The following is a 21,883-nucleotide window of genomic DNA, read 5'->3' on the forward strand; positions in this document are numbered from 1 at the left end:
CTGAGGTGAAAGACAGGTTGGCACCCCATCCACATGGGACAACAGGCTAGTTTGGCGTGGGCAAGGTTGGCTGTCTAGTATACAGCCATTACCATAAAATGAAGTGTTACTAAAACTCCAACCTGTTAGTAGTTATCCAGGTTAGAAATAATCTGGATTTTAAGATATATACCGTGAATTCTCTGTAATTATAGCAAACATTTCTAATTAAGCTGGATGATGGAACTTGATTAAGGTTTTGTCCTGCTAAGCCTTGCTTTGTCCTTGTACGACCACATCTAATAGACCTCTATCTTACCTAAGTTGTAAACATCTTAGTTTTGTTTAAATATAAATTGTACTAATAAGTAATATTTGAATTGAATTTAGTACCAATTGTTCCTTTTTACTTTTCAACAGGCTATTCTCTTTATCACATCAGCTTCCAAATTAATAGGAAATTGGAGGCAAAGACTGAATTCAGATGAACTAGCAAACCATGGTTTGAAGAATCAGGGGTGAGTTAAATAGTTGCACCAAAGTGACCACTCTGAGGCACAAGCCTAGGCAGTGTGTATCAGGTTCCAGGGATGCCCAGACCACAAAACCACTCTCTTGGCTTCACTGATGTGGTCCCAAGGAAAGCAGAGCAATATAATGGGAACCAGCTTTGGTGCAGGAGTTGCCAGGAGGAGGCATACAAGACGCCATCCAACCGCCTTAGGGACTCCACTCCAGATTTGTGTAAGGTTTACTCCTCTGCCTTTTTTTCTCTCTCCTGAAGATGTCTTGCAAGGCAGTGAGTACATATTTTTCCTCAGGATTTACTCCTGAAGCCTTTATCATGAATGAGTGTAGCTGCAAGGCAGCAAAGGTTGAGGATCAGGCTTTTCCTTCATCTAGATGGGCTACCTTTCTCAGGCTGATAAGCCGCACCTGCCCCTCATCTCCCCCTACAGTACATGCAGCCTTCTTAACCATTGGACCCACCATTGCTTTTGCCTGCTCAAGCCTGTCTTCACATGCAGGGGATTGCAATAGTTAACAAAAAAGGGAAACTTTTCACACCATACAAGTTGAGGTTCTAACAAGCTGCATGCATTGATCCATTGTGATAACCTGCTACACCATAGCAGTTAATAGTTATTATAGAATAAAAGGAGAGCAGGGAGAAAGATGACTATATCAAGCAGGAAAATGCTCTGTTTTCAATATGCAAGTAATTTGTAATAAATTAATAGAAGATGCAGGGGAAAGTTTGCATATGTGTAATACACACTTCACGGAAAGGACTCATTTCATAGCAGGCAGTTGATATAGATTCTAGTCATGCAGTCATTGTTAGCTATTGCTAAGCGTGTTAATGAATGCAATGGCACCTGACCTTAGGTTGACCTGTCAAATACACTACCAATACACCCCACAGACTGTTATCCGAACAGGATTGAACAAAATTTAGCAGTCAATTCCCTCACTTCAACTAATTAACTTTGAAACCTAAGGACAATTTCATAACCAGGATTTTTAATTAATACAAGTATAAAATGATACACAGCTTCAGCTTTACAAAGGGTGAGGCTTAGAGACCTCTGTCAGCCCACTCTGACCTCAGGGTTACAAAGGAAGAAATTCTTAGAATTTTGAAGTGTCAGGCATAGCTCTAGTGGCTTTAGCCCAAACGTAGCAGAGTTTTCCTGCACAGCGCAGAAGCTAGTTGAGGTGGAAATGACTAGTCGGCTAGACGCAGAATAACTATTTACAGGATTTATTAAAAGAAAATAAAACCAGCAGAGTTTCTGCATACAAAGCAAAATAAATCCTTACTCTCTCTCTCTCTCCAACCATACGCAGCACTCCTACTCCCAACACCCACAAGAAACAACTGTGCTAGCATTCCTAGATAACAGAGTTCAGGGCTGGTCATTAACCAATGAGAGAGTTGTTGCCAGGCCAGGCAGACCTTGGCTTTCTGCCAAGAGTAAATTGACACTGCCTTGAGTTAATTGTGTGAAGCAAGAATCTGTAAGTTTCCCATGAGAACCAATTATTAGAAACCGAACAGAAATCCCAATTGCACATGAACTCCCAACTTAAAAATTCACTTTCATTTAAGATCCATGTGACTGCTGAAAGAAGAACCTTCACCCCCAATCATCTAGGGTTGGAAAGTGAATCAAACAACTAGTCACATGTTGTCAATTGTTAAATAAATCTGCACAAGTTGAGCATCTCTGAGAATGGTAAATGGGATGTTTACACATTTTTATTAAGTAAATAGCAGCAATAGGACAGTCTGATAAGTCTAGCAACTGTAAGTGATAGAGAGTGGGCATTTAACCCTCCTCTCCTACCCCTTACCATGGTCCAGAGAAAAAATGCCACTCCAAAGTGGCTATTTGCATTTCAAGACATCTATTGGTTTCAATGGATGCTTCCCTTGATATCCCAATGATTTCAGATATTATTTTTCCTGTGTACTTGCCAACCAGCCATAGAAGAACTCAACTTCTACTGTAATATGATGCAGCTGCTTCTCCAGGGATCTAAATGCAATTCCAGCATATCCTTAATGGATAGTGACTCACTTTAAAATATCTACTAGATCTGAATTTCCTGGGTTCAAGCCTATGTAGTTATGAACAGTTTTATCTTTGTATCTCAGCAGGAACATCAAGCACAACATTACTAAGCTTGCTTCCTCTAATATAGCTGCCAAATCACAGGGGATCTGTTGATGAGCAATCAGCTAGGAAGTTTTTAGCTTTTGAAAAACATGGGGTCCACATTGGGAAACACTGGTGCAAGTTGAAACACTGAATCTTTGCTTATGTACTTGTGAAATCTTTCTACGCCAATTAGTATTCCACCTCAGTTAATATCCCTGTGCAATACTTGCTATTTTTTGTTTTTTATTTATTCCTTTCCATGTTTATGTTTATGTAAAGCTGACTTTTGTTATTATTTTATCAATAAAAATTAATTAGAGAGGAAAAGATGCTTGGCTTTTGTCTCATGCTAAATTCTGAAACATTGTTACATTTATAACAATTCTATGACTCTTAAGATTCTATTATTTATCATTATTCTGATATTTCAAATTTGTTCTTTTTCTTTGCTTGCTGTTCGTCCCCTTGGCCTTTAGGAGGGAACAGAAAGGCGTAAGCAATATATATATTAAAAATCCATCTCCCCACCCCCCACCCCATTATACTATATCTCCATTGTTTTCATGCAGCCACTCACATCATAATACATTATTTCACATGTACTTTTCTGACATATCAATTGAAGCATGGAAATTTCACAGAGCTTAAGGTGAGCCAAAGGAAAATGGCATCCAAATGGATAAGAAGTTCCAGCTGCAGACTGACATGAAAAATTAGCATGTCGTCCAACAGGGCCAGAAACAACTCTGTGAATAAAGCCTATTGATATTGGTAGTTGCATTAGAAATATCCATACGGCTTTACTAAGTATGGACTACAGCACACACACACACACACACACACACACAAGCCAATATGCAAGAAACTAATAGCAATTCACTTTCTCTGTACATCTCATCCATAAACAAGCAAATGTCTCAAAATCATGCAACAACTACTACTAACTATCACAGATTAGCAAGGCTTCAAAACTGTACAATATCTGGATATGTGGTATGGTGAGATCATTGGCAAGATGGTTCCCTGTGCATATGAACAAAACACACTAAAATTCCAAAGACAGCTTCTCTGGATCAAAGCTAGTCAGAAAAACTGATCCAAGCTACTGAGATTGAAATTTAAAGGAAGAAATGACCATCCAATTTCCTATCTATCTTATTACTAAAGAGTCAATATTTATGAGATGAAGCAAAAGCCTGTTCTGTTAAATTCCATTATGCATACGTTCAGACCTTTGCAGCTTACTCACGTAGCAAATTACTTTGTTGCATACACTTCACAGATTTCACCCATGACACCTTCTGCAGATGAAAGTATACTGCCACTTCACATGTTAATTAGACTGCTTACTCAACTACACCTAGGAGAAAAGTTGTTGTTGTTGTTGTTGTTGTTGTTTAGTTGTGTCCGACTCTTTGTGACCCCATGGACCAGAGCACGCCAGGCACTCCTGTCTTCCACTGCCTCCTGCAGTTTGGTCAGACTCATGTTGGTAGCTTCGAGAACACTGTCCAACCATCTCGTCCTCTGTCGTCCCCTTCTCCTTGTGCCCTCAATCTTTCCCAACATCAGGGTCTTTTCCAGGGAGTCTTCTCTTCTCATGAGGTGGCCAAAGTATTGGAGCCTCAGGAGAAAAGTAGGCAACCCCAATATGTGACCCAACTTACTGAACTATTGCCAAGATAAAATTACCACTGCAACAAGCAACGTTTTGTTGAGAATGATACCATGCAACATGCACCTCACTCTACTAGCTAAAAATGTTTCATGAATCTGAACCAAGTATTCCCTGGCTCAGTTAAGGAAAGATATTTAGGAATCATGACAACTTTCAGCTCTGAATTCCCTGAGGTTTAACAAATATATATAATGACTGATGATTTACAATGTTTTTGTTCCCTGACATAATTCAAATATTCTCAGTGCAATATTGGACTCTATTTATGCACTTCCTCTAGAGGATAGCAGGGCCTCAAGCCCAAGCATTTAAATTTATTGCAAAAAATGAGGAATAAGGAGAATCGAAAGCCACCATACCATTATCTATGAGGCCGTTTCTCTTCTCCTAGCATTCGTTCCTGATATACTCACCGTGTTTTCAAGGTAGCCTTATATTCTAGTTATGAATAGCTTCGAATAAAACATCTCAAAGTGATTTAACAACAAACATATATAAAACAATTTCATATAAAATCCAAAACAAATACAGACTGGGATAAATGACATTCAAGGATTCCAGGCACATCCTTTGGTATCCATTTGTCTCAAAAGACAATGGAGTGTGCCTCTGGGGTGACATCAAACTGCTGGAGAATCACAGTAACTTGTAATGGCTGCCTCTTGTGGAGCTAGGTAATCTTGCACCCCTGGCAGAACTGTCCAGATTGTACCCCCTAGCCACTGACAAATTAGCTCTTCTTTCCACCTCTCCTTCAAACCCACCCCCCATTCAATTCACCCTCTATTTAAAACCTTTTCTTATGAGGCAATAATCAATATTTTTATTTATAGACGTATTTATGAACATTCTTTAAAGCCAATTATGCGCCCCCCCTCCGCCTGCGCCCCTGGCGGAGGCCCACCTAACCACCCCCTAACTACGGCCCTGCTTGTGTTGCTTTTGTTGTGTTAGCAGCACCAAAGTGACCTCCCAGGCACGCAATGTGTATAGCTGCCAAGACAACAAGACCCCCCCCCCATCAGTATTGCTGATGTGGTCCAAAGGAAAGCAGAACAATACTGTAGAATAGTGGGTAAGAAGGATGAAAACACAGCTCTCAAAACAACCAGCTCTTTATTCTAGCTCTGAGCCCAGACTGAACAGTAGCTTAGCCAACTGGCTTATATAGTACTCAGTAACTTGCAACAGTAACAAACTTCCCCTAGCTACCCAATCCGTGAACAGCACTCTCAATCCTTCATTTGCATGTTGTGGACCTGAGTGAGAACTGCAGCCACAGTGGGCAGGGTAAGAACTGCAGCCACGGTGGCCAGAAGGAGTACTGCAGTTAACTTAATACATAACACCCATTGTGGACCGGAGTGAGAACTGCAGCCACAGTGGGCAGGGTAAGAACTGCAGCCACGGTGGCCAGAAGAAGTACTGCAGTTAACTTAATACATAACAAATACATTTAGAACCAGCTGGGCTGCAGGAGTTACCATAAGGAGACGTACAATATGTCATCCAACCATCTTAGGGACTCTACTCCAGATTTGTGTAGCGTTTACTCCTTAGCCTTTTCTTCTCCCAAAGATATCCCACAAGGCAGCAGAGGTAGAGGATCATTGTTTTTCTTCTCCTAGATAGGCTACCTTCCCAGATGAGCGAGCCCCATCTGCCCCTCATTTCCCTCAACAGAATGTGCAGAAATCAACTTTTTGACCATTGGACCCACTATTGGTCTTGTCCGCTTAACGCACCAGAGCCTGTCTTCGCATGCAGGGAAGTCCCTAACTCACCAAGGGTTCGAGACCTATCAGCTACCTTTACCTGGTTTAGCCAGCTAGTCAAAGCCATTTTCCAGAATCCAGAGTGTGGCCAGGAATTTTGATCATTCCATTTCATTACCCACATGATCTTTGCAGCCATTAATAAGATAGAAGCTAACAATCTTAGAGGCCTCCCCACCTCATTTCCAATCACATTAAACAAAACCATCAAAACACTAAGTCTTATAATGCAATCTGTGGTATTTGAGAGACATTGAGAAATTGTTCTCCAATAAAGTAAAGCTGAAGAGCATTCCCACCATACATGAAGAAGATGATCATAGTCAGCCTGACAATTCCAGCATTTAAGGTCGTTAACCCCATAAATTCTATTTAATCTTGCCAGGGTTTTTTTAACCTCACACCAAACTATTTTTAGTTGAAAAGAGACAAATCGTATTTCCTCCTCTGCATTCACTTTTATGTAGCTACATTTAATATATCTACTACACCGCTGCTTGCATAAATGGGGCCCTAGTGCTGAGAATGAACAGATCCTAGCCATAAGTTTCAATATCATTCTGACTTCATGCCAGTAGTGATGCGATGTTTTAACTAAAAATAAAAGCTAAAAATAGCTGGAGTTTAAATTTACAAAACAGGACTTTTCAGTGCTTGGAGCACTGCCAGGCTTTGAAAGTCTACATGTGGAATTCAATTTTTGAACGCAAGTATAGCCCAAATGTAATACTGAACTAAAAATGTTCTATTAATTAATGCCAATTAAGGGAGAGGTGGGGACTACACAGAGCTGCTGATTTTCATCACATGTATTAATTACCAATAAGGGAATACATGTATTAATTACCAATAAGGGAAACAATAAGATGCCTTGGACAAGAAATGTGTATTTTCTATGGTCCAAATAGCTTTTTATTGACTTAACTTCACAGAGTTCCAACACCATTTCTCACCAACTTCAATGGGAGTAGAATTAAATTAGTACTGATATCTTAGCACAGCCTTTACCAACCCAGTGCCTTCCAGATGTTTTGGACTACAACTCCAATCAGCTGCAGCCAACACTTGCTGGAGGGCACCAGGTTTATGAAGGCTATCTTAGTAGCATATACTGTACTACTTATTGCCATACATAAAACAACTCTTCCCCACCCTTGCATATCACTATCCAGACTGCTCTGGAAGAGGTACCCACATAGCTTGTGAGGACTTCTGTATCAATTGCAGCCATTTGAGGCCGTGGTGGTGGTGCAGAGTGCCTTCCATCAGCTTCAATTGGTGGCCCAGCTACACTCCTACGTGTGCTCCCTTGCAAGGGAGGTGTGTAGCGGGGCAACAAAGGAGTCGGTCTTTTCAGTGCACTGTTGTCTTAAGAGATTTCAACATTCCCGTCAAGAAGGCATCTAGCCTTACAGAGCAGGACTGTCATGGTCTCCATGACAACCATGGGGCTATCCAAATACATCAGTGGCCCAACACACTTTTGTCAGTTTTGGAGACCAAGCAGGTTAGATCTATTAAAAACATTAAAGGGAGTCGATGGTACTCAGCCTGTTGTCATAGACAGACCATTCCTTGGTGAAGGCTGACATACCGGTAGTTGTGGTGCAAAGGTGGTGAACCTATTGGAGACCTACTAAATTCAAAGGATTCCTGAAGGCTCTGGGATTTTCTGGAGAAAATCCTGTCAGGGTTCCAGTCCTGTTCCTATCAGGGCTCTAGTCTTGCTGTGGAATGGCAAGAGGCATAAGACAATTGATGTGATCACACCATAGTGTGAGTGGGGAAAAAAATCTTGAAGAGAACCTGATCTAAGATGGGTGAGAGCAGTGCTTTTTTCGGGGGGGGGGACGCAGGGGGACACATACCCCTAAACATTTTGTGAATCTAACGGGAGAAGAAACAAAAAAAAAATTAAATTGTTAGTTTCTTCTCTAGCACAGGGAATCATCAGTTCCTTTGCTACCCCTGATGGCGACATCATTTCCTGTCACGGTGTTTCCTGAGTCTCAGATGGAATGTGTGAAGTAGGAGTTGGAATCCAGCATGGTGATCGGTCAGTTTCATTGTTACCACCTCTGACTGCAGCTTTATTTCCTTTCCCGGTGATTTTCTTGAGTCAAAATGAGAGTACTGTACCCCTAAACATTTTTTTGGGGAAAAGCACTGGGTGGGTATATTATTTGAATCTACCATCTAGTGGTGAATAAAGGTTACTACATCTCCACTGAGTAGCTGTCCAACAGAGCTGTTCCAAATTGTAAATACTGGCTTATTACATCTGGCCAGTGGGGAAGATTAAGTGAGTTGTCAGAAGACTGCTGTGATACTGTGAAGTACATTGAGGATAAAATTATTCAGATTCACATAGAATTAGAAACTGCAGTCACAACAAATTCTGAGAAGATATCTTTTTGGATGTGTTTGTTATCATGCCCTGAAACACGATGCGCCCCGGAGAAAAGGGAGAGTGCTACCCTCCCTGTTCTCCTCGACTTCTTCATGGCTTTTGAAACCATGGACCACAGTATCGTATTGGAATGGCATCAAGAGATGGAGACTGGGGACATGGCTTTACTGAAGTTCCACTCCTAGTTGCAGGATTGATTCCCATGGGTTACAAAGGGTAGTGTGAAATCTCACCAGCATTGCAGGAGTTGAGCTGTAGCATGTTCCATTTCGTTACCCATTTTTTCCAACACATATATGAAGCAGCGGGATTGGGATTAAGGTGTCATTGGAATGCTGTTATCACTCAGCTTCCTCCTTTGCATCTCAATCAAGGTGTCTGGAGGTGGCGATAGGCTGAATGAGAGCCAACAAATTCAAATTTAATCCAGATAGATGGCAGACACAACTAAACGATTAAACAACAACAACTATGTGTGTTTGGTGTATGAAACCTGTCCAGAATAGGGTAGTGCTCCCCTGGAAAGATCAACAGGAAATAACTTGTTGGTGATTCCATGACCTTCAGAGGTCTGGGGCGGCAGTCTATAAGAGGCCCTTTTTGAGGTTCCCACACTCTCTGCCTTCTGATATTTGCCTGGCCCAATTTTGGGGACTGTCAGAAAACACAAGGCTATATATTTTGACTCAGGCTTTTGGGAATGTGAAATTGTTGCTTACTTTCTGCATGTAATTTTATCAGTTGGTTGCTGTTTTAACTATTATCTTTTGCAAGTTTATTGTTTTAATTGTGATCCTTGGTAAGTAGCAGACAATTCATGTGAAAAATAGATGTTATTCTGCTTCCCCCTGACCACAAAACAATAAACCTTTAGGATAGGTGGTAAAAGAGACAATTGTTGTTGTTGTTTAGTCCTTTAGTCATGTCCGACTCTTCGTAACCCCATGGACTATAGCACGCCAGGCAATAGACTGCAGCAAAGAGACAATAGACTGCAGCAAAGAAAAGCAGAATTCAGCTCCACTTACTGAGGCATGTCTTTTGAGGTTAAAATTAGACCTCACATTGCTTAATATGCCAACATGTGAACAAAAATATAGCTTCTGCCATCACATCTAGTTTGGCCTTAAAAGCAAAGATTAATCTATTTTTCTTAGCAATAAAAGATAACCAGGCAGAATTTAAGACTTTCTTAAGCACTGCTGTAAAGAAACATGACTCATAATATGGCTGTCATTGAGGCCCGCTTAATACATGACCAGGGTTAAATAAACAAAGTTTGATCATGACTCTAAGCAGCAGTGTTCAGCTGAACTCAGTTACTGCCTGCACAAAAGGTCTAGCTGGATGAATATTCAAACAAGGCTTTCAACCTCATGGTTGTTGGAATTTACTAAAGGAAATTCCTTAGGATCTCAGTAGTTCAGTTCTCCATGTTCTCCCTGGAAGAGATGTGCGAGACCAATGATAACAGAATCCAATGGAAGAAAACCATGGGGAAAGGGAACTGAGCCAGACCAATACTGTCTAAAGAAGTCACCCTTTTTGGTTCCTGAAATTCATTTTGATTGTGCAGATAAAATGTAACAGATAGAATTCCACAGGATGTGCTGCTGGTGTGTGAAAACAGTCAAGACCCAAGGATCCCCAGGCATGCACCACCAGATGGTGGAGACATCAGGTGCCATCCTGGTGCCCAGGCACCTTCACTTGGTCACAAGTGGCTGACAGCCAGGTGCAAAACGCACCTGGCACCTGGTGAATTTTGAACATTGCATCAAACCATGTAAACTTTACCAGGCATCCATCACCCCATAGCATCCTTGCTTCAGCATCCAGCTATTGCAGGACTTCAGGTGTACAATTAAACTCTCAGGGAAAATAGCAAGTACAGTGGTACCTCGGTTTATGAACACAATTGGTTCCGGAAGTCTGTTCATAAACTGAAGCGTTCATAAACTGAAGCGAACTTTCCCATTGAAAGTAATGGAAAGTGAATTAATCCGTTCCAGATGGGTCCGCGGCGTTCATAAACCGAAAATTCATAAACTGGGGTGTTCATAAACCGAGGTTCCACTGTATACTATTAAAGCCACAAGAGTGAATGCGTATTTTCAAATGAAATTATAAAGTAGCAGCACAGCTGCTTGGATAGGGTCCTTTGGTTCAGAGGAATGCCATCCACATTCAAAACTATCCAATATATCCTTCTTCCAAACAAGATGTTGTAATAAAATGTTAAGTCTCTGAAAACACACATAGACAAAAGATGTACCACTAAAGAGAATGTGGTTGAAACTGGGCAAAAAGATATATACTGTATATGAGAGAAAACTATTCATAGTTTAGCCAAGAAATGCCTTCAAAGTGAAATTTAAGAAATCCTTTGGTGCTTGTTTTTAACCTGCAGGCAAACCAAGTGTGGTTATTTCCTTATTCTGTAGGCTCCAGTCTTTCTAATGCTTACAATCCCTTTGACATTGATTATGCATCTTCTGAAAAACAGAGGAATAGTTTGGGTAGTATGCCAAACAATCAATTGTACCTAGGTTCCTATGGGAATACAGCCCAAAAGTTTATTCAATAAATTAGATATAATACCTCCTATGGGAAGCAAATGACATAACAGAATGAAAAACATTTCCTGTTTGAGGAATATTTTTAGATTGTTCAGAGCGCCAGAGAACAAAAAGAAATATGAGCTGGGTAACTGCTCACCAAAGCAGCTCTAAGCAGGGCTGCACACACACTCACCATACATTTAGAGCACATAATTTCCACCAAATATTCCTGGGAACCATAGTTTTTTTAAAAAAAAATAGAGTGCTGGCAATTGTAGGGGTAAACTACACTTAACAATAATATTTGGGAGAAACAATGTGTTTTAACGGTCTAGATTGTAACTAGTGAAATGTTGCAAGTGTGCCATTTTGTTTTGTTTAAAAGATAATGCATGATACAATACAAATTCTAAGGGTAAGTAATAAGAACAAACTAATAACTAAAACTAAGGAGTCAAATTACCTTGGTAATGACAAACCTAGACAGCATCTTAAAAAGCAGAGCCATCACCTTCCCAACAAAGGTCTGTATAGTTAAAGCTATGGTTTTCCCAGTAGTGATGTACGGAAGTGAGACCTGGGCCATAAAGAAGGCTGATCCCCGAAGAATTGATGCTTTTGAATTATGGTGCTGGAGGAGACTCTTGAGAGTCCCGTGGACTGCAAGAAGATCAAACCTGTCCATTCTTAAGGAAATCAGCTCTGGAAGGACAGATCCTGAAGCTGAGGTTCCAATACTTTGGACACCTCATGAGAAGATAAGACTCCCTGGAAAAGACCCTGATGCTGGGAAAGATTGAGGGCACAAGGAGAAGGGGACGACAGAGGACGAGATGGTTGGACAGTGTTCTCGAAGCTACCAACGTGAGTTTGACCAAACTGCAGGAGGCAGTGGAAGACAGGAGTGCCTGGTGTGCTCTGGTCCATGGGGTCACGAAGAGTCGGACACGACTAAATGACTAAACAACAACAACAATTAGCAAAGTAGTGTTGGAACCACCACAACATTCAAATTTGACATGGGCCTAGTTTAACTACCATTGGTAGAGTAAGGGTGAAAGTATCAGAGTGGAGAAGTATAATTATACTTTGCCCATTAAGAGGGAAATGTTTTTGTTTATATTTCAGTGCATCCAGCTAGACTGTATTCTGCTTTTCCAAACTATTACTTCCAAGCCAAACTTGAAAACAAAATAAGCTTCAGTCAATGGATCACCTACTGTGTAAGGAGAATTAGCAATAAATGTTTCTAGCAGTTCCTGAACCAAAAATTAAGAAATTCAGGGTTGCTTGCCAGATGGCAAACTTAGGAGCTTTCAGTTTAAATAGCAGAACAACAATCTCCTATCTTTATTTGAACACTTAATCACATTGGCAGATAATATTTCAATTCTCCTTGGGCCATGTACAACACAAGCATGCAAGATGCATCTGTAAGACAAGGACAATCCACTTGAAAACTGAACATATCTTATTGCTGGCTCTTTCAAGAGTCTATTTACAGAATCATAACCAAGGAAAGGAGTGTATATGCAAAAGAACAGGTGCTGCTTTTGGAAGATAGCTCAAGTCTTTCTTCAAGGACAATAGCACGCAATCTAGGTCACATGTAGTGTAGCCATGAAGCCTTGCTTGCATTTCTCTCACCACCTTTTTCAGAAAGATCGTTCAGGTATTGTAGTCCAAAACACCTTGAGGGGATTGGGTTGGCAAATGCAGCATTAAAAGGGTAGCCCCATAGGGTCGTAAATGAACTACACTGAACAGGAAGTTCACTGTACATTTTGCTCCATGGGTTTTACCTTCCATTTCGCTCTTGCTTTCAATAGTAATCCCTGTGTATATGAATACTTGTAGTTTCTATTGTTATGTAGATGTTGAAAATCAATTAAAAATATGTTTTAAAAGTGGTTCTGAGGCTCTATCAGTTTTGTTATCCAACAAATACCTTCATTTAGAAGGGCATGAAGGCGGTGCATGAAAGCCCCATTCCCATTCCCCATTTCCAGTCACAAGTAAAGGTAAAGGTAAAGGGAACCCTGACCATTAGGTCCCGTCGTGACCGACTCTGGGGTTGCGGCACTCATCTCGCATTATTGGCTGAGGGAGCTGGTGTACAGCTTCCAGGTGATGTGGCCAGCATGACAAAGCCACTTCTGGCGAACCAGAGCAGCACACGGAAACGCCGTTTACCTTCCCGCCAGAGCAGTACCTATTTATCTACTTGCACTTTGACGTGCTTTCAAACTGCTAGGTTGGCAGGAGCTGGGACCGAGCAACGGGAGCTCACCCCGTTCGCAGGGATTCGATCCACTGACCTTCTGATCAGCAAGACCTAGGCTCTGTGGATTAACCCACAGCGCCACCATTCCCAGTCACAGGAGACTCTCACAAACTGAGTACAAAAGTTTGAAATGGCCTCGAAATTGCATCTAACTGATCCAGAATCCAATGTTATCCTTGGTCCAAATCAGACACTTCTAAGCACATTCATTAAAACACTCTTAGAAGCCCCATTCTGCTGCTCAACATGGAAAAGTCAAGGTAGCACATGTTGGATATGGATGTTTGGGGCAGGAGCAGGGCACATGCAGGACAAGAACTTTGGAGACAGGATAGAAACTCTATACCCTCTGCACACTTACTCCACCCACACATTGCCTTAACACCCAAAACAGGGGCTGAGATATCTTCCTATCAGGTTCACAATAATGCAGGAAAAAGTTGCTCTGCAGTATCACCCTTCTGATCATTATGAGGGCCTTGTTTTGAAATCTGAGCACCATAAAAAGCCTTTTGTGTAGACAGTTGGTCATAAAAATAACTTGCAAATAGGAACAGGTAAGGGTAAGGGTAGAATACCACAGATAAAGAGACAATAATCAAGCAAAATTCTATCTATACTTCTTTCTATATCTTTCTTCCTCAAACCGTTTTCCACAGAAGTATGATTCCACTCCAGAGACTGACAGTCAATACATAAAGTCTGCATTTTAATTTTACAGCAATACTCCTCACAATCTGCTTATTCTTCAGCAATTGCTCAAAAAATATTTTGAGCCTCGCTTGCCTTTCATCCAGTCAATGCTAGTTAATGAAAAACAGAAAAACTGTCCTGAGAGTACACATCTTGACAACTTAAAAATAATCTGTGGTCTATAGAAGCAGCAGGAGTTTCTAATGGCACACCTAAGGAAGACTGAAAACTTCATTTGAGGGATTGCTAACTGGTCTGTTTCATATCATCCAAAGTGCCTATAAAATAGATGTGCAAGTAAACTTCTAGTAAATATCCTAAGGAAATCATGTTCCACTCTCGAGATCTAACCAACACTGTATCTTACAGATGTTACTAGTCTGCAACTCCCATCAGTGCCAGAAAGCATGGCCAATTATCAGGGATGGTGACAGTTGTAGCCTACAACATCTGGGAGGCACTCTGTTGGCTAACCCCAATATAATAAGCCCAAATACTGCTTGAGCAGATATTAAGGATTTCACCTTACCCACAGGTATGTTTGCCTTTATTATTATTATTATTATTACATTTATATTACACATTTCCTCCAAGGAGCTCAAGGTGGCATCCATAGTTCTCTTTCTCCTTGTTTTATCATTACAAAAAGCCTTTAAGGTAGTTTAGGCTGAGAGACGGCGACTGGCCCAAGGTCACCCAGTAAGTTTCATGGCTGAGCAGGAATTTGAGCCAGGTCCTAGTTCAACCACTACATACTTTTCCTAAATACCCACCTCCCCCCCCCCCAAAAAAAAACCAAAATCCAAAGAAATTAAAAATCTTGCTGGCTTCACATCTTGTCCAGCCAAGATGGCTTGTAGTAGTGTGTGGAGGAATCATTTTTACAATGTGCTGAGTGAGACAAGGTTTCTTCTGTATACAATGTATAAGAGTTTACTATGTTTGTGGAGTACTGAGAAGGGTCAAGCTTAAAATGTGAAGCACCCATTTCTGGTTGGCAGTTAGCTGCTACTTAGTTTTGTAAGACCGGTATGGGAGAAGCTGGGTTCTTTTTATGCAGAGGAAGAAGAGTGTCATATTTCACTTCTGATTGGCTCGATGGATAGCAATTCTTGGTCACCCATTGGACGGAAAAAGTGGTTTGATGAGGAGAAAGAATTCTGTGCCGCTCAAATCTTATCTGTCAAAGTGTAGGTATAATAGGTCAGTTCTGCCAGTGTGTGAGAGTGTGACTGTCTGGGACTGCTGACCAGAAGAAGAATCTGGGAGGGTAGGCTGAAAGCAGATGGCAAGGCAATGGCGGTAGTAAAGTAGGAATTCCTCCACACACTTGGGTAAATCAACAGTAGTAAAAAGGAGAGGAAATTTTCTGCAAGTGGCAACTTGGTTTTGATGCATTAGCAAACCGGCAGCTGCTCTGGTGGACAAATTCCAGTTTCAGCAACCACCACATTTAGATCAACACTCTTCATTGACCTTCAATTAGAAATCAGCTAGCATCAGAAATTCACACACAACTACATCTCTGAAGTTCATCAATAACAATGCATAGCATGCTTGAAAGCAGGTGGCTGGATTGTTAACCAGATCATCTGCAAGATCACAGACAAGTGTAAGATTTGAAATACAGATCTGTTACAGCATTTATGCTGAAAGTCCTAACAAACAGTTTGCATCCATCAGGGAAAGAAGCACGACAAGGGGGTGCAGCCAGGATTTTACATCAATTACTGTACCAAGAAACCATCTTAAGTATTGTATATTGGATGTTCTAAACCATAAGGCTGTGCAGTCTGTAACTGCATGTAGGATCTAGTCCTGCATTTTTCGGTCTTGTCTTAGAATAATTACAATCAATAATTTCACCTTTAAACCCAATTGCCTTTGCCAATATCTCATTGTGTGTTCCTGCTACTGAAACTGTGAGGCGCCTATAAAATTTGATTGCTGCCTAATAAAAAATCTGACATGTGGATTAGAGAAGACAAACACCTACTAGTTTCTCTACTTGTGAATAAAAGATTCAACACCCTTTTGTATTGCCTATATACCTACAAAACTGCCAATATGTTTTCGAAGCACTTAAATTCCATCCTCTTTGAGTCAGAGCTGACAACCAACCATCTCTTGCACAGAAAACATAAAAACCTGCTTGGTTGCTAATGTGGCAACAACTAAGTCATGGGAGCTACACCTTCCTTTCTGTGAACTGCAAGTTGACAGAAGAGGAGCAGCAATATTGCATGATTTTACAACTCCAATACTGTATTATACAACTCATCTGAAAAGACTACGGTACTTTGCAAAAGGAAAAAAGGAGGCAGTGGTGGCTGATCACCTGTTCAGATTTGGTTCTGAAGTACCACTACCGATCAAGGCACTAACTAAAGTCATTTCCAGATGACCTGTTTAATTGGGCCTTCATCCTTATTGTTTGTGAGGAAATTCAATGACATAAAGAAAGTGTTATCCCACACTTTCCAGTGCATCTTACTGTAACAGGTCTTATCAAAACAAGTTTGATTATTGGGGAAGCAGGGTTGTTTTGCAAGAGCTTCAAATAAGCTTTGACTGTGTGACATAATTTGCCAGGTTGTGACAATGTGGAAGCACCCTAAAAGTAGACAAATGTTTTATTTTTCTGCTTGCAACGATTCTTCACTTACTACTGAATCTTACAGTACGTGCCTGCAAAATAACTCACTTAAGAAAGCTACATCTAAATAGCTCACTTAAGAATGCTACACTGATGGCTCAGTCAGTCGAGCATGAGACCCTTAACCTCAGGGTTGTGGATTCGAGCCCCACATTGGGCAAAATGTTCCTGCACTGCAGGGGGTTGGACTAGATGATCCTCGTAGTCCCTTCCAACTCTACAATTCTATGATTCAAAAACCCAAGGAAGGCTGCTTATGGCTGCAATGTGTATGTACAGTAATTGCTTCATCCCCCATTATTGTATGGCTGGAATATAGTACAGGCCAACTAAAAACTGGATCTGTCACAGGCTAATGGGGTCATGTGAGTACCTCCAATTTTAGCAGTGCTTACTTACATTCAAGTAATACTAGTAACTGTGCTGCATGCAAAACTAGTCATTTTTGCCTGGGAATGCTAGGTCTGCAGAGCTATTTCAATACCTGTATATATTTGCATGCATCACAGCAGAGTTTGTGCCTGTTTCCTAAATCTCTGAATAACTTATCAACCTTATTGTGTTTGACTAAGTGTTACTCTTACTTTTGCAACTATTTTTCATCCATATATAGTCAAAATTAGTTGGGAGGAATATTTGCACTCTTTCCACCCAGAAGAGGTGGGTTAATGTATATGCACCCAAGAATTCTAAATGAACCTCTGCATACTTGTCAACATGACAGAGTACACCACAGCTTCCTCAGTACGTAATAATATTGTACTACCACGTAGTTTACAAAAATGGCCTGAGTGAATACAGCAGAAATAATTAATCCTACCAGGGTCATGCATGCTTACAGTTAATCATTTGCGAGGAAAGTTTTATGTACGCATTACAACTATATATGGAATAAACCAAGGGTATAGCAATTGACCCTACAAACAGAGAGCTTACTTTTCAATGTGAGTTTAAATAATTCTCTTCAGTTGGAACATAAAAGTAGATACATATGAGGGGGTAACAAAAAAAAATTCTCTTTATGCTTTTTGAGGAGTTGTATTCAGCCACAGAAACTCGGTATGTTTGATTATACAGTATCCTCCTATTTATTCTTTGGTTCCCATAAGGCAGAAATATAGGTTTAGAAACTCATAAGAAAAAAGTTACAATCCTTAGCCCAAATACCTTTATGTAGAAGTGCTTTTACCTATCTACATGTCTCAAAAAAATTAAGTGCCTTTGAATATAAATGGACCCCAGCAATGTACCATCCAAGGTATATCCCACACATTTTAACAATTGTTTGGGAGGGGTCCCACTCAAGGGGCTGTCATTTACCATCTAGCAAGGTGATGGACATGTACCATATTAAATCACTTCTTTTTCATTCAATTGCCCTGTAAGTTAGCACACCTGCTTCAGTTGCTCTGATACATATTACAGTTCCCAATTGATATAGATAGGATTAGTCCTCAGCCAACAGCCATAGTTAACTACATGCGAAGCACAGTGAAATCACAGCTATATAGAGCGTTCAGAACAGCCTCACTGGCTTCTCTTTCTCTCCCAAAACTTTTATACATCTCCAGATCTTTCGCCAAAACATTCTCATTAATGGAAGTCCAACATCAACCCATGCTCCTAATGTTATGATTATAATTCATATAGAACAACACAGAGTAGGCGTTTAGAAACTTAAACAATAATTGGGAATGGAATCATGAGTTAAGTTCTCCACTACTTGAAGTGACGTGTTCCACTAGGAAACTCTACATATCCTAAGCACATTTTCCAAAAGTGTCACATGGACTACTTGCCCTTCACAAGACTGGCAAATTTACTGAAGGACATATCCAAATTATTCCCTTTTCTGTGTTTCCCATCCTCAGAGAAACCAGCCTACTACTTCTTACTGTTCTCTCACTTCAGTGAGAACAGCACAAAAGTTAAATAAAAAATAACGCTTGTAACACAATTCCAACAGATGTACATTTTGCTTTGCATGTGTTGTCTATTCCTACTCTCTACCCGCAGCACGTCATAATATAAATGATATTAACTAACCAAACATAGCCAAGTATTGATACAGATGACAATCAGTGAAGATTGTTGGCTATCAGTAACTTCAACTACATGGTTATAAAAATACCCATTTTTGAAAATTGCCTTGTCACCTTTATGCCTCTTCAGACAGCAACCAATTCACACTTGAGCCTGTTTGAACATATTTGCAGCCAGTCATACATAAGGGATTCAGATGGGCTATCTGCCCTTAGACAACTGTAACAGTGCTACATGCACATTGTACGCTTGGTGAGATGGAATGGTGTGAAGATTTTTTTAATGTTCATGCTTCTATAGTTCAATTTTAATTATGAGCAACTGGCAAGAGAACACATCCACTCTCTGAGTCACTGAAACTGATAGTGAATACAGTACTGAATAGTGGGGATAGGGGCATAGTGAAACTGGCCACAATACAGGGCAACACATTGTTCCCAAATACTGACATATACACCACAGAAGTACTTAACACCACCTGTCTTTACCCATGGAAATATAAGCAAGGCTTACTAGATACTACCCAGTATCATGGCTTGGTCTTGTGGAATGTGCAAATCTTCCATATTAAAAAAATGAATGCTAACAAGCATGTTCTGAGCATCTTCCCCTCTTCAGTACTGTACAACCACTCCTATATCTAAATGGGATTAGGAATCAAGCCACAGGGGAACATCCAGACATGCTACAGCCCCAGAATCTGTCATTGTAAAATATTAAATATAGAAACCTAAGACAAGGCAGTTAAAGAAGACAGAAGGGCAGAGGGAAAGGTCTACACTTGGAGCCGATACCTACCTGTAGGTTAACTTGGTGCAAGTAATATATGCCTTAGTGCAGTGGTTCCCAATTAGCAAAGAACTGCAAACAACCTATTTTCAAAAGCCAAGCTATGGAATCGCTACTTTTGCAAATGTTGATATCTCTATGGCAGTTTTTTGTTATGTGAATGGTGACACAGATCCCCTTGGGTCCAAAGCCACCAAGTGGGAACAACTGCCTTTTAGTGCTTTCCCAGACATCGTGGTGAGTTCATGGAAGAGAAAATTAGAAGCAGAAATTTCCCAATTCACAGTTCTTTGGCCCCCAATACTGTCCATGTTTGCCATTCCATAATCAGAGACATGAAGTGCAATAAAAAGTGGTTAACTTGCAAAGCCTGTGGCCCTCAAGCATAGCAGTCAACTCCTGGGGGCCAAGGTCCCTTTGTCACCCTCAGTGAAATATTTGAGGGGTCTGCTCCTCACAAAATGAGTGGGCATTGCCATTCAAGTGGTGTGCGTACGCTATGTCTTGTGATCAATCATGTGGGGTGGGGCTTACCTGGGCCCCAATATTTTATTCAAGTTGGCACCCCTGCCCCCAAGCCGCCACCCTGTGACCTGGACCTCCGCCTTCTGTACTTAATTCAGTGGTGGGGGCAGCCAAGGCACTCTCTGCAAGTGGGCAGCCCTGAATAAAATATGGGGGACAGGTAAGCCCTGCCCTGTGTAATCGGTCACCTGATGTGGCACAAGCACACTATTTGACTTTGGGAGGGGGGAGTCCCCCTTAAATATTTTATTGGGGGGACCTCCGCCCCTAGGAGTTGGCTCCTATGGGCAGCCCAGACCCAGACCTTGACCACAGGCCTGGAGACTGAATAGGGAAGCTGTGGACCAAGCCCAGTTGTCTACCTCGGATTTCCACACGACATAGGAGGACGCATGGCTGCTGGGCATCTGCTGGCCTTTCCTCTGCTGGAGCCACTTTCGGGGAGAGAAGAAGATGCTGTTGGCGCCGCCGCCGGGGGCGCTGCCGAGCGCCGAGGCGGACGGCGCGCGCGCCAGGAAGGGCAGCTCCCACGCGGTGTGCCTCTTGCCTCGAGGGCTCTCGTAGTCGAAGTGGAAGCTGCCCGACGGCGACTTGTCCAGCGGGGTGCTGGGCGTCGAGAGCGACGAGGCGCCCGAAGGCGGCGGCGGAGGAGTCGGCGGAGCCACCGGGCGCAGCAGAGCGCGCGAAGAGAAGGCCGCCAAGCACTCGGCCGAAGGACTACCCGCCGCTGCCCTGGCTCGGGGAGCGCGGAGCGAGCCGTCGGCCGCCTCTTCCCCGCCGCCGCCGCCGGAGCGGCCAATGACAGCCGGGTCCAGGCTACGTGTCTGGCGGAGCCTCCGCTTGGAGAGGTTCTTCGGAGGGAAGGAGGGCGAGGCGCCGGGCGCCGGCGAGGACGAGCAGGAGAAGACGCTGTTGAGCAGGCTGTGCGCCGACATCCCGGCGGCGAGGCGGGAGGACTCCCCTCAGCCCGAGGCGCCTCAAGGAGCTGCTGCTGCTGCCGCCACCCTCTCCTCCTGGCCGCCGCGAGGGTCTGCTCCTCGCATGCTCGCGCTGAGGCGGCGGGAGAAGAGTTAGCGAGAGAGGAGGGAGGGAGACACCGCCGACGCCGCTTTTTATCCCGGCGCTGCTGCCGCAGAGCCGGAGGGAGCTCACCGTTCCCTCCCTCAGGCACCTCGCCGGCACAAGAGGCTGCTGCTGCTGCTGCCGCCGCCGCTGCCTCAACAGGCGGCTCGCGCACTTCTCTCCTCGCCCGTGTGGCTCCGGTGGCCGCGTGCTTGTCCTCCTGGCCCAGCTCCCGCCAAGTGAACTCCGCAGTTAGAGCCTAATTTGGCTGGAGGAGGATGCAGCCGGCGCTTCGCCCGCCTTGCTCCTTCTCTCTCTCTCCCCGCCGGCCCTCCTCTCGCGTGGGGCCGGCCGGGGCCCCCACCTGAAAGGGAGGCTTGGCTCTCTCCGCACAGGCTCCACAGCAGCCGCGCTCTGAGGCTGACCAGCCCCGCGCATTGCATTGCCCGCCTTCCCAGTTGCGCAATGGGCGCCGCTGCTTGGAATCTTTTGTCAGGTCGCTGTCCCACAGCTATTGGATTTCACAGCACGGTGCTGGTCGATGTCGGAGCAGGGCTTGATCCGAAGGAGGATTGCAGCGTTGCAGGTGGCTGTTTTTACCTGCCCTCCTACTCTGCCACCTTTTGCATCTCCTCGGCGGTTTTTTCATATACTGTAGAGGAAACGGGGCAGTTCTTCTTCTTATAAGAACTGGAAGCTGGGAGTTGCCCTGATCGAAATGTGAATGGCATTTGCAAATGCTCTCCATTCTAGTACCGGTAG

General features: G+C 42.7%; 1 protein-coding gene across 2 annotated transcripts in view; it reads right to left on the reverse strand.

Moving 5' to 3' along the window:
- Positions 1 to 21,633, reverse strand: part of ARHGAP6 (Rho GTPase activating protein 6) — a 203,094-nt gene extending 181,461 nt beyond the window's left edge. Inside the window, exon 1 of one of the 2 annotated variants that reach the window (XM_060273488.1) lies at positions 20,422 to 21,633. In XM_060273488.1, the coding sequence (XP_060129471.1) occupies positions 20,422 to 20,994 (573 nt within the window). In that variant the 5' untranslated portion in view covers positions 20,995 to 21,633. The remainder of the gene's footprint in view (positions 1 to 20,421) is intronic. The other variant, XM_035116652.2, reaches the window with a different exon arrangement.
- Between the last annotated feature and the right edge of the window lie 250 nt (positions 21,634 to 21,883).

The sequence above is a fragment of the Zootoca vivipara genome, chromosome 4 (genome assembly GCF_963506605.1).
Source record: "Zootoca vivipara chromosome 4, rZooViv1.1, whole genome shotgun sequence".
Lineage (NCBI taxonomy): Eukaryota > Metazoa > Chordata > Lepidosauria > Squamata > Lacertidae > Zootoca > Zootoca vivipara.